General features: G+C 40.2%; 1 protein-coding gene across 17 annotated transcripts in view; it reads left to right on the top strand.

Moving 5' to 3' along the window:
- The window catches only part of LOC122563699 (adhesion G protein-coupled receptor L3), a 681,177-nt gene that overhangs the window by 299,510 nt on the left and 367,937 nt on the right, over nt 1–13,730 (top strand). For all 17 annotated transcript variants that reach the window (XM_087995292.1, XM_087995289.1, XM_043717974.2 and 14 more), the window contains one exon: nt 11,268–11,481. In XM_087995292.1, the coding sequence (XP_087851418.1) occupies nt 11,268–11,481 (214 nt within the window). The remainder of the gene's footprint in view (nt 1–11,267; nt 11,482–13,730) is intronic.

Genomic DNA, 13,730 nt, shown 5'->3' with positions numbered 1-13,730 from the left:
ATATTGAGTCAAAACACCCTAGAATTTAGAGAAGAGTCAATAGACATAGATATGAAGATGTTTTAACTTCAGATTCCAAAGCTAGGGGCCACAAATGTAAGAGATTTACAAATATATCCAGTAAGGACCTCGAGAAACTTGCTTGCTCAAAGATGTGTTGAGAATATGAAACTCACTACTGTCAAGATCGGTTGACATAATTACATTGATGCAGATATAATGGACAAAATAGACTCCTACACTGTAACAATTCCATGATTTTCGAGGAAGGTAGAAACGTATGTCGGGGAGAAAGCAGTAGGAGGTTGTGTTGATAAAATTACATGAAGCAAGGTGGGAAAACAATGGGGCAGCACATTGGCTTAGTGGTTAGCACTACTGCCTCACAGTGCCAGAGATCCTGGGATGACTATGTGTGGAGTTTCCGCATTCTCCCCGTGTCTGCGTGGGTTTCCTCCGGGTGCTCCTGTTTCCTCCCACAGTCCAAAGATGTGCAGGTTAAGTGGATTGCCCATGCTAAATTGCCCCATGGTGTTCTGGGATGTGTAGGCGAGGTAGGTTGGCCATGGGAAATGCAGGGTTACAGGGGAGAGTAGGTGTTGGATCTGGATGGGATGATCTTTGGAGGTTTGGTGTGGATGGACTGAATGGCCTGCTTCCATGCTATAGGCACTCTGATTCCTGTAGAGCATAAGGACAGCATTGAATTGTTGGGCCAAACGTTTATTCTTGTGCAGTGAAATTCTGTGCAAATGCAGCATGCTTTTTGATATTGGTACAGGGAAGGTGAAGGATAAGGATAGATATGAAGCAGGAATCATCGTGTAAAGTTCTGTTTTGTGTACATTGCTCAGGATGGTGAGGTAGGGTGTTTGAAGATCTTCTTCCATTGTCGGAGGTACATTAAAAATCTTGAGAAACCGCAGTCACTCTTGCATGCCACTTGGTGGCATTGCCAGAAGCCTGGTTATAGCATTGTGACTAACCTGCTTTTTCTTGCATATTTAATTGAAGTCGAATGTCCCATAACTGCTGTCTGCCAACGATTGGCTCTATATGTCTCACTAAGCAGTATTTATTGAAATATTAGCACTAAGTTAGAAAACAGACCAAAAATCGCATCACTTTTTACAGATTATGCTACAGTTTCCCAGTGTATGAATATGTCTTCACATCGAATGTATCACCAAGAAACAAAAGCAGATCTTTTGGCCCAAGCAACCCATACTGGCTTCCATGCTCAACTTGAGCTTCATCCCATCTTCCTCATCTGATACGCAGCCAAGCACCCTTCCTCAGTAATCTGCCTTGCCTTACAAGTAAGGGAAGAAAGCATTGTTCAGAATAATCCTGAAATGATGCTACAACTGGCATGCATACAGTTCCTGTGAATCAGTTTGATATGAGGGCATTGCGGGGTGATTACTGTTCTGATAATCACTGGCCTGACAAATCCTCAATAAAACAGCGGTGTCGGCTAGAGATTGGTGAATCACATTTCCCTACAGTAATAACATGGGGTGAGGGAAAGGTTGGCAGGGAGAACAAGTCAGAATAAACCAAGACTCAAACAATTTCTAATTAATTGTTTGGTTAAGATTAGAACCTTCTCAGGAGTAGGTCATTCCAGTCTCTTGATTCTGTTTTACCATTCAGAGTGATAGTGACTGATCTTGTGGCAGTCTTAATTTCACTCTGCACATTAATATGCAATAGTTTTAGACTGAGTGAGAGGGGGAAATTTTAAAAGGGAAAGTGAGGACTGCAGATGCTGGCGATCAGAGTCGAAAGAGTGCTGCTGGAAAAGCACAGCAGGTCAGGCAGCATCTGAGGAGCAGGAGAGTCAACGTTTCGGGCATAATTTAAAAGGAACCTAAGGGGCAATTTTTTCACACACAGGGTGGTATGTGTATGGAATGAGTTGCCAGAGGAAGTGGTGGAGGCTGGTACAATTACAACATTTAAAAGGCATCTGGATGGGTACATGAATAGAAAGGGTTTGGAGGGATATGGGCCAAATGCTGATAAATGAGACAAGATTAATATTGGATATCTTGTTGGCATGGATGAGTTGGACCGAAGGGTCTGTTTCTGTGCTGTACATCTCTATGACTCTAACTAACCCTATATTCTCTTTTCCCTCATAAACTCAACTAACTTTCCATTGAATGCGTTGATATTATTTGTCTCAAACATGTCTTGTTCAGCAAGTCCACATTCTCAGCCTGTTTTGTGTGGTTTCTTCTGAATTGTCATCCTGACTTCTTCGGGACCTACTTCTTTTGATAACCTCTAGTTTCACTTTTCTTCCTAAGAGGAAGCACTCCTCACTCTGCAAAGACCTTTGGAACATTTCCCTAATGTGCCTTCCTCCTTACTTTCATTATGAAGTAGCCTGCAGCAAAAAAATCTTCACCCGCAAGTGTGGATTCTATTTGTATTTCACTGATGACCACTTTAACTTTTTCTAATGCAATTGTTCTCTTGAATAAGTACAATTACTCCATTTTTTGACTCAAGTATTTCATATGCAAGGTTTAATTTCCAGTCCTGATTTCTATCTGGATTTTTCAAGGATGTTGTTTCCCATTCTCTTTGCACTGTCGATCAACCAGGTTTTATGTCCATTTTTAGTGTTAATGTTTTTCTTTGACAGTACGATATGCTGCTGCACAATATATCAGTTACCTTGTTTAATAATTCAGTCGGATGTAATATATCCAAATGAGTTGCTCAGGAACATGATACTGTGTCAAATATTTAGACAAAAGAGATGTCATTGTTATTTTTGAGATTATGGGCACATTATTGAAGACTTATACCTCAAGTATTAATTTCTTGGATCTAAAACATAATGGGTTTCCTACCTTTCCACAGTGACTATCGGAAATGGACACATTACTGAGATTTAATCTTTCTGGTAAAACTTAAACATTTATCCTTTTCACTGTTCATCTCAGATTAGGAATTGCTTTCAAGTGAAAATCAAACATGTCTAGAAAAGCAAGCCAATGTCAGGGATAGAAACCTTTAATGGAAATAGTAAGTGCTGGACTTGTTCAAATAATCAACAAGCACCTGTGAAGAGAGAAACGTGAATGTTTCAGATCTGTGACCTTTCAGCAGAAAGGTTTATCAGCGGACTGCTTATCTGACATTCAGCACTGAATGCACAGAAATTTCCTCCCATTAAGTTTACAAAAGACCAAACCCATTTGGTAGCAAGCTAAATTAATGATCACTTACTTATGCCATCCCTAAGACTGCCTATTTCCAGCTCCTTAACATCACCTTAATCTTGCTTTCTCCTCAGTTCATTTTTACTGTAATCCTCATCAATGTTTTTGCCATCTCTATACTCTCCTATTTCACTACACTCTTGACTGATATCTCACATTTTGTCTTTTGTAAATTTGAGGTCATCCAAAACCCTGCAGTCTATATCCTTAACTTTCACCAAGTCTCATTTTCCTATTAGTCATGATGTACATTGGCTCTGAGTCAAGTAATATTTCATCCTTGCTTTCAAGTTCCTCCAAGAACTTACCCTTTCCTATCGCAACCTCTACCAGTCAAACACTTCTCAGAGATCTAGGCTGTTTAATGTGCACTATTTATAATTGGCTGCCATAGGTGTTAAACTCTGGAATTCACTCTGTATATCTCTTTACCCTTTTTTCAACAAGACACCCCTTCAAACCTGAGAGAATTTGGTCAGCTTCCAAACACAATCTTTGTGTTTAATTTTACTTGATTACATTCTTGTGAAGTGCCCCCAAGCGTTTAATTACATTAAAGGTGCTATGTAAATATAGGTTGTTGTACGTGGGTGATGCAGTGTTCCTGCCAAATCCATGGAGTCATAGTATCAATTCCAGAAATTGAAACACCCATTATAAACTGTATGTGGGCTTTCACATTACGCTAAATATGAAGAAAGTCTGCGGTGTTCATCTCACATTTCTGAATAGAGTATTCAAAATGTTTCTTATTAAATCCATTACCCAAATTACTTGATGACTAGCAGTTGACACCTTGCCTGGACCTTACATATAAATATGATTAGATTAGTACCAACTGCAGCATATTAATTATGTTACTTGACTAATAATTCAAAGGACTTCACTAAAAGCTACGGAGATGTTCGTTCAAATCTCATTATTGCAAATGGGGACTTTTTTTTTATCAACCTGTTCAGAGTTATTATTACACACCTCTGGAACAGGTGGGACTTGAACCTGAGTATTCTGGCTCATGAGTTGGGACACTACCACTGCCACAAGACCTCTGATCAAGTTGTCGTAGTGTTACTCGACCATAGGGCTGGTCTGTCATTGGAAAGAGGTGATGGGTGGTGGTTTAACCCAGGGTTCGTAATGCCTCAGGTGAGGGGAGAGGCTGAGAAGGCGAATCCTTCATGGTAACCTCAGCTAGTGTGGGAATTGAACCAATGCTATTGAACCCATTCTGCAATGCGGGCTAGCCATCCAACCAACTGAGCTAACCAACCCCAGTGATCAAGAGGGAATATAAATTTGGTGAACAAAACGCATGTGGGGTTAAACAAAAATAGATCAATACCAATGACCATGAATTGACCTAATTTTGATAACAATCTATTTGGTTGATTAATGTCCTTTAGCCAAGGAAATGTACCATCTTATCTCAATGGCCTAAGTTGACTTCAAATCCATAGCAGTCTGGTTATTCCTTAACTGCTCTTTGAAATTGCTGAGTCAAACACACAGGTGAATCAAGCTGCAACTGAAAGTTGAATAAAACTTGGCATTGACCGGGATGGCCAAAATGACAAAGGCACAATTTGCCCAACTGGCCATGCAAAGTTGGTCTTATTATTATCTGGAGATATTTGTCAAAATTGGGAGAACTGACTCATAGTCTAGTTGAGCCACAGTCTGACATGGTCACGCGAATCATAGTGTTCAGCAGTGGCCCATACTCCTACAGTGGCAGAAGTAGTGACACAATGATGTACAGCTAGGGGAAGCTTACTTTGGGTGTCTTCAACATTGACTTTGTACATCATGAAGTCTCATGGCAATATGTCAAACAGAGAAAGGAAACATTCTGCTGATATATAATAGTCACATTTCCTTAGATGATGAAACAGCATGCCTACATATCGAACATCAGTTGAAAGAGGTACTGAAGACCTCAGAGCAGTAACTGTTTTCTCGATGTTAATTGTATTAGTTAAGATTAAGCGTCTAGAGATCAAGGCAGTTGTTGAGTGATTACTTCAGCACGCATAAAGAGACACTCTGTGAACTGATAAGAGATGGCTGCCAAAGTCAGCACGTGATGAGGACTGTTCTGAGGGGCGGTCTACAGGAGTTAAATGCTGGGTGTAAAACAACTGATTGCAATTGTGTTATGGAATCAGTCTGTCACTTTGATCCATCTCCTCGTGTTTGTCTGTAAGATATAAGAGATGCTCACAGACTTCTTCCAGAACAAAAGGCTGCACTGGGTGGCTTTTGATGATCTGGAGTGCTGCTTCGAGAAGCTCCCAAGCAATGACTTTCCATCTCCAGACCCTGCAGCAGGGCCTCATTGAGCCAACACCTCGCACCCCCTCCCACCCCTCACTTAACACCCTCAGAAAGAGCATAATATGTTCTATGTGGATTTCAAAAAGGTTTGATAAAGTGCCACAAATAGGCATGTTTGAAAAGTTCATGCTCATGGAACATTAGGGTCATTGGCAGCATTGCTAAGAATTTGGCTGAGTTAGAGGAAAGGAAGCAATGGTGTGTGGTTGTTTTATAAATGGGGGTTAGGTATTCAGTTGAGATTCCCAGGGGTTAATACTGGTAGCTGTGTTTTTCTTCAAATGCGTTCATGACCTCAGGCTGGGTGTACAGGATGCAAAGAAAATTTTGTGATTGTGATGGAAAGAATGTTGGCATTCTTCAAGAGGACATAGACAGGCGGGTGAAAGAGGCTAACAGATGACAAACAATATTTTATGCAATGCAAAATAAAGGGTATAATTCAAAACTGGATAAGAGATATCTGGGGTTAACTGTGCACAAAACATTGAAGGTGGCAGGGACACATTGAGAAAACAGTAAGTAGAGCAGATGGGATCCTGGATCTTATAAATAGAGACTTAAAGTCATACAGCATGGAAACACGCCCTTTTGTCCAACTAGTTCAAGCCAAGCAAGTTCTGCAAGCTGAACCAGACCACTTGCCCAGGCTTGGCCCATATCCTTTTAAACCTTTCCTATTCATGTACCTATCCAAATGTCTTTCAAATATCATAACTGTATCTGCATCCACCACTTCCTCTGGCAATTCCTTCCACATGCGAACCACCCTTTGTGTGAAAAGGTTGCTCCTCAGATCCATTTTAAATCTATCTCCTCTCACTTTAAAAATATGCCCCCTAATTTTGAACTCCCCCATCCGATGGAAAAAGACCTTTGCTACTCACCTTATCTATGCCCCTCATGATTTTATAAACCTCCTATATGGTCACCCCTCCATCTCCTATGTTCCAGGAAAAGAAATCCTTAGCCTATCCAATGTCGCATTATAACTTAGCCCTGCAGTCCTGGCAACAAACTGGTAAGTTTTTTTTTCTGAGCTCTCTCCAATTTAATAATCTTCTTCCAATAGCAAGGCGACCAGAACTGTACATAGTACTCCAGAAGAAGCCTTACCAACATCCTGTATGACCTCAACATGAGGTCCCAACTCTTATACTCAATGGTCTGAGCAATGAAGACATGTGCTAAACACCTCCTTAACCCATCTTGTCTACCTGCAATGCAACTTTGAAAGAACTATGTACCTGCACCACCAGATCTCTCTGTTCAACAACAGGGGTGTACAATGAACTGTATAAGTCCTGCCTGTGTAAGTTTTAGCAAAATGCAATGGCTCGCATTTAACCAAGTCAGGCTCCACCTGCCACTCCTCAACCAATTGCTCCAATTGATCAACATCCCTTTGTAATCTCAGATGACATTCTTCGCTGTTGACTATACCACCGATTTTGGTGTCAACTGCAAACTTACTAACCATGCCTCCCAAATTCTCATCCAAATTGTTAGGCCTCAGTTGCAAGGCTGTGTCCAATTATTTGCATTTCAGGAAAACATGAGAACTTCAGAGAGAATGCAGAAAATATGGATGAGTTTCCTTCCAGGATTGAGGAACTTCTGTTACATGGAAAGTTTGGAGAAGCTGCGGTTGTCCTCCTTAGAATTGAAATGGTTAAGAGGAGAGTCAGGCACATGGGAATATCACCCCCTCAAATTCACCTCAAAATCCTTTGCAAATGGCCTTTTGCATGTACTGCATCATATGAACTGTAGTGTTCAACAAGGCCACTTCCTGAAAGGCAATTAAGAATGGGGAACAAACACTAATCTTGCCAGTAATGTTGATATCTCATGAACAAATTCTAAAAAGGGAACTGTTCAAAATCGTTCAAGGGTCAAAATAGAGTATAGTAGATGGAAAGAGTTCAGTCCCATTGGTACAAGAGTCAATACCAGAGGACTCTGAATTAAGATGCTTGCCAAAAACAAAATCAAAGGCAATATGCACTGATTGATTAGGATTGGAAAGCACTAGTTGAGATATGGCTTTTAAAAAGGAAATCTGAAGTATCTAAAAAAATCAGAAGAAGAAAAGAAAATTCAAATCTAAGCGGGAGTGAGATGAGCTCAATAGTTCAGAAAAATGCCTTGGACCTAATGGCCCATCTTTAGTTTGGAGCATCTCATGTGTTATAAGATTTTCTTAGCTTCTTAAATGGGATATGTTCAGAACAGATCGAGCAGCTCCAAACTGGTTGGTGTGAATTATGCACTGATCCAATCTATAATCTCATGACTTGGCACAACCCTCATTCTATCGTGTCCACTGAGTCAGATGATAAACCGTATTCCAATGAGGAGTGGAGAAGTGCATGCAAAGAACATTGACAGATGTACTTGTAAATGAGGTATCAACTTGGCAAAACTACAGTAGAGGGTTACATACCTACAGAATAGAGAAATCAGCTTGCTATTGAGAGTGTTAAGTGATTCCATAACACATCGATCAAAGCAAAACTCTGCAATGTTGTAGCATCAAGTTGAAAATGAGACAGCTAAACAAGGGAGCAGACTCCATACACATCTCCATTGCTAATGGTGGAATCAACAAGGCCAATTTCTGAAAAGTAATTAAGAATGAGGAACAAATGCTAATCTTGCCAGTGATGTTGGTATCACATGAACAAATTCTCAAAAGGGAAGTGTTCAAAATTCTTCAAGGGTCAAAATAGAGTAGATGGAAAGAGTTCACTCCCGTTGGCAGATGAGTCAATACTAACGGACTCTGAGTTAAGGTGATTGCTTTTGATTTTTTTTTGGCAATGTGAGGACAATCTTACAATACAGTGAGTGTGCAACAGATGACGGGAACCACTTGCAATCATCTGCTGACAGCAGTGATTAGTGGATGATCCAACCCAACCTCCTCCTGCAATTCCAGCAACACAGATACTAGTTTCCAGGCAATTTGATTCATTAAGTCCACAAAAATATTAAAAAAAAACACTTACTGCATTGAATAGGAAGTCCATGGGCCTTGACGACATTAATAGCTTTAATGTTGAAAACCTGTAGCAGTGCCTGCAGACAAATTGTTCTGGCACAACAATGGCTTTTTTCCACAATTTAGAAAATTACCCCTGTTTATTTGCCCATTAAAACTAGTGTGCACCTAATCTGACTAGTTAGTGCCCCACACATTCAATTATCAGTAATGTTATTGAAGGTGTTGTCGGCTGTGCTATCCGGCAGCACTTTCTCACCCAATGTTGACCCCAAGTTCTGAGAACACAACGCAGCTCCAGACATCATAACAGAATATCCATGCTTGATTTCAGAGGTAAGGATGGAAATGGCTGCCCTTGACATCAAGGTAGCATTTGACCCTGTAGCATCACAACGTTTTTTCAGAAAATGAAATTCAATGAGAATCATTTGGGTGGATGAGGCAGTGATAGGTGGTATATGAGTAGAATCATACTTGGCACAGAAGAAGGTGTTGTTGAAGGTTAATCAGCTCAGCATTTGGGCATTACTGCAAGGGTTTGAAGGGACAGTATTCTGGATTCACCTGCTTGAGAAATGATATTCCCAACGTTATCAGTATAGAGCGTGGGACACTTGCTGATTATCTCACAGACTGATTGTTCAACTATAACTCATTTGAGAGGTCCAATGATGTGTCTTCAATGCTGAGTTTACCAAAATAAACAACTTTGGACTGAGATAATTGGACTTCTAATAGTTCTGTGATGCCTACTTTATTTTTCAGCACTTTATATGCAGCATCACTGAATGCATTTATTCTTTTGTTTGAGAATCTCAAGCCTCATCCCATTGAAAATTAAAATGATAGTATTTGACACTGTACATCAATGAGTTATGAGCAATTTGATGCTGTTGATACGAGGATTGTTGTCAGTTAGTAGGGGCACGTTACTGCATTTTGTTACAGAAGTTATGCTGTTAACTCTGACTAAACCATTGCAGAATTCCCTTTCATAAACAACTTGATGACAGTCTGTTATTCATTTATCTAAATGCTACTTTCGTTCCAATACTGTCATCAAAATTGATAAATCCAATTGATTTTTAAACTCATGTTAAAAATAAATTATGAAGTTGGTAATTCACCAAAACTGGAGACCCTCTGCTTGTTTGATTAATGGACAGTCAAAAAAATGTAAGCTGCATTTTGTATGTCAGATTTCTGTTTTAAAAATAACTCTGTCTTTTAATGATTTTATCATGGGAATTATACTGTTTGCTTTTGTTTGATGTGCCTTAACGTTGTTAGGTAAAAAGTGAAGATTAATTGCATTTTATCTGAATGCTTAAAGCATTCATGATTTGATTAGAGAGTTAATGGCAGGATTGGAGATAAATAGGTTTGATATATATTAGTCCCGTTCTGTAGAAGGGTCATGGGACCCAATGTATTAACTCTGCCTTCTCTCCACTGATGCTACCAGGTCTACTGAGTTTCTCTAGCAATTTCTGGGTTTTTTTGCTTTTGATATATTAGTCTTTGGAGAAATATATTTTTAAGGTTGGGTGCTAAATGTTTGAAAATCAAGTTGGTGGGATGTGCACAGATGATGGTTGGTGATGTAACCCTGATAATGAAATACTGTCAATCATGGGTATTAGTAATAGGAAAGAAAAAAGAACTGGAGGATTAATAGGATCAAAAGCAGATCAATTTCATGACATAGAGGCAATTACTTTGGACTCAGCTGAGGAAATATTTTTTACCCCATCGTAAATTATTGGAATTCTGTAATCCAGATATGGTGACTGCCTGTTTTTTTTGATTTTCCTACAGTATGGAAACAGGCCCTTCGGCCCAACAAGTCCACACTGACCCTTCAAAGAGCAACCCACCCAGACCCATTCCCCTACCCTATATTTACCTCTGACTGATGCTCCTAACACTATGGGCAATTTAGCATGACCAAATCATCTGACCTGCACATCTTTGGATTGTGAGAGACGCGGGGAGAACGTGCAAACTACACACAGACAGTCACCCAAGCTGGGAATCGAACCCGGGCCCTGGCTCTGTGAGGCCACTGTGCCACCCCTTTTGAATGGGGCGGGGGGTGGGGGCAGAAACATTTTCCAGGCTGCGATTGATATTTAAAACTCCGCGAAAGTGGTGCTGAGATTGGGATCAGTGTGATTTTCTGTAAAAGCAGAAGAGGCTTGAGGTACTGAATGGCCTAGTTCTACTCATAAACCTTGTATTCTGATGTTACGTGTTTTTGTCTCAGACCTTTGGCAAATGCTAAGGAGTTTAGTTAGGATACCATTAATGATGCAAATATTCCAAACTGGCAAGTAATATTCAGTTAACTCTAACCATGTGCTTTGAAGCCTGATGGCTTGGAGATTTGGAATTTCTGCAAATTTGTTAGAACAAATGGATTAGTGTAGGAGTTACTGGGTTGACTCTGGACTTAAACACAAACTGGGTTCAGGGATAAGATAGAGGCTGTAGAGTAAAGTATTTGAAGCTTGGGAAAAGTACATTCAGAGCAACAATATTGATAAATCTGAGATTGTTATAGAAAAGGCAATGTGGTTCACCAAAGGTGAGATAAGTAAGAGAATGCTGTTTGCTCTTCTAAAACTTGAACCTCTACAAGTACACCCCAGTTCATGTTTTTTTTTTAATCTGATTTCACCTTGCAGCCTTTAGCCGAGCTCCAGTTCCAATGGCTGTGATTAGGAGGGAACTGTCCTGTGAAAGTTATCCAATTGAACTCCGCTGTCCAGGAACTGATGTGATTATGATTGAAAGTGCCAATTATGGAAGAACTGATGACAGAATCTGTGATGCTGACCAAGCCCAGATGGAGAATATTCGGTGCTTCCTACCAGATGCCTATAAGATAATGTCACAAAGGTAAGTCTGTAGAAACTTTAATTCAGTACAGCCATTTGTGATCAATGTGGCAGGTTTCTGGAATGATGCCTTTCTTAGTACAACTTCAGGTCCATTTTTCTGGAGCGCAATGAGAGTTTGAAACAACAAATAGCATATTTTATGCATAAATGTTTTAGAGCTGGCACATCTTTCAAACTGAGACCAAAACATTGCACAGGCACAGCATGCCTGTCAGACTTAACTTGGGACATAACTGGATGTTTTATCTATTTAAAAACAAATTGGTGAAACACTTCAGGACTTCGTATTGTAAGAACAATACACCACAGTTGTCTGGATTTGGGGCTGAATGGGACTCTCCTTTAACAAGTCATACTGTCAGCACTAACTAGTTATTATCTGAGGTTAAAGCACAGTTCAGTGCAAGCAAAGAATGGGGGAAAGAAATCTGTACCCTGATAATTAGAGAGACTGATCATTTTTATAGTACTGTATTACAGGCTATTTTGTCATTTCCCTCTCCTTATTTTTTTTCTATATGTGCTTTTAGTTGACTGGTGAGTTCATCTGCTATAAACTGAGTTTCTTTCGGCAAATCTTTGAATTTTCTAAATCTGCAAGTGAAATGGTAACCTAAAATATATGAGATAATAAGTAAGGCATGCATTCTTTGCCTTGAGGGAGAATAAAACTGCTTTAAATTGCATTTTTTAGGAGGATTTTGCCTTGGAATCCTGAGGGCTTGGCCTCTTCAGTTCAAAAAACAGGCTGATACTAAAGAAAGGTCTGTTTTGATCTTTGGTGGCCATAAAGTGTGCAGACAGTTGCTAAGGAGCACTGCAATTATCTTTTTTTTGTGTGTTCCCTTTTCCTTACTAAAACCACCATAATTACTCAATAGTTGTACAGTTCTTATGGTCAAGAAAGTGGAGATAATCGTGCTTTCATCAGGTTACTGGATGGGTAACCTGGAGTTCCAGGTTAATACTCGGGGAATAAAGATTTGAATCACACCTCAGCACATGGCTGAATTGAAATTCAACTAATAGTTCAAGAATGGGACACTTAAGTGATGGTCAATGTGACGGTGACTATTAAGCTATAGATTGTCAAGAAAATGCATCTGGTCTGTAAGTGCCCCATGTCTTAATTCAGATGACATGCAAATCTGTGGGAAGGTAAGTAGTGAGGAAGATAGCTATAAATTGCAGAAGGATATCGACAAACTCATCAATTGGATAGTGCATTAGAATGTGCAATTCAACTGGATAAACATACTTGGAAAGGATGAATATCAAGACCCAGGAAAGTACTAAAGGTCATAGTGATCTTTGTATGCCTATCCACGGATCCTGATGCTAGCAGGGTGAGTAGATAAGGAGATTAGGAAGGCATGTAGGATACTTGCCTTTAAAAAGATGCAGGACAGAATACAAGAGCAAGGAGCTTAGGCCACAACTGGAGTTCTGTCTGCAGCTCTGGTCACCACATGATTGTATTGGACAAGGTGCAGAGGAGATGCTTGGCTGGAGGGTCTGATATCTGAGGAAAGATTAGCTGGGGCTGTTTACCTTGACATAATAAAGGTTGAGAGGGGACCTAATAGAGGTGTACAGGATTATGAGTGGCATAGATAAAACTGGATAAGAACCCTCTTTTCTTTCATTGAATGGACAAAGATTGAAAGCAGTAAGTAAAATAATAAAAGGAGAATTAGATTAGATTAGATTAGATTACTTACTTAGTGTGGAAACAGGCTCTTCGGCCCAACAAGTCCACACCGACCCTCCGAACAGCAACCCACCCAGACCCATTCCCCTACATCTACCTTCACCTAACACTACGGGCAATTTAGCACACCTCACCTGCACATCTTTGGGCTGTGGGAGGAAACCCACGCAGACACAGGGAGAATGTGCAAACTCCACACAGACCATTGCCGGAGGTGGGGATTGAACCTGGGTCTCTGACACTTGAGGCAGCAGTGCTAACCACTGTGCCACCCAATTGTGGAGAATTTCTTTTCAGAGGGTTGTGGGAGTCTGGAACTCCCTGCCTGAAGAGGTGGCTGAGTCAGAAGCTCTTGTAGCATCTAAGTAAAATATAGATATTCACTTGCCTTGCCATATCCTTCAGGGTTGTGGGCCAAGAATTCAAAAATGGGATTAGTGTTGTCGGATCGGTGCCAACAAATGGACTGAATGACATCCTTCTGTGCTGTAAATGCCTATCCTTTCAGGAGGGACGTCTGCTGTTCTTAACTGCTC

Source organism: Chiloscyllium plagiosum, unplaced genomic scaffold (assembly GCF_037043375.1).
Source record: "Chiloscyllium plagiosum isolate Xiang-an unplaced genomic scaffold, Cpla_swu_hap1 HiC_scaffold_2, whole genome shotgun sequence".
NCBI lineage: Eukaryota > Metazoa > Chordata > Chondrichthyes > Orectolobiformes > Hemiscylliidae > Chiloscyllium > Chiloscyllium plagiosum.
This window is presented reverse-complemented; position numbering and strand designations above follow the sequence as displayed.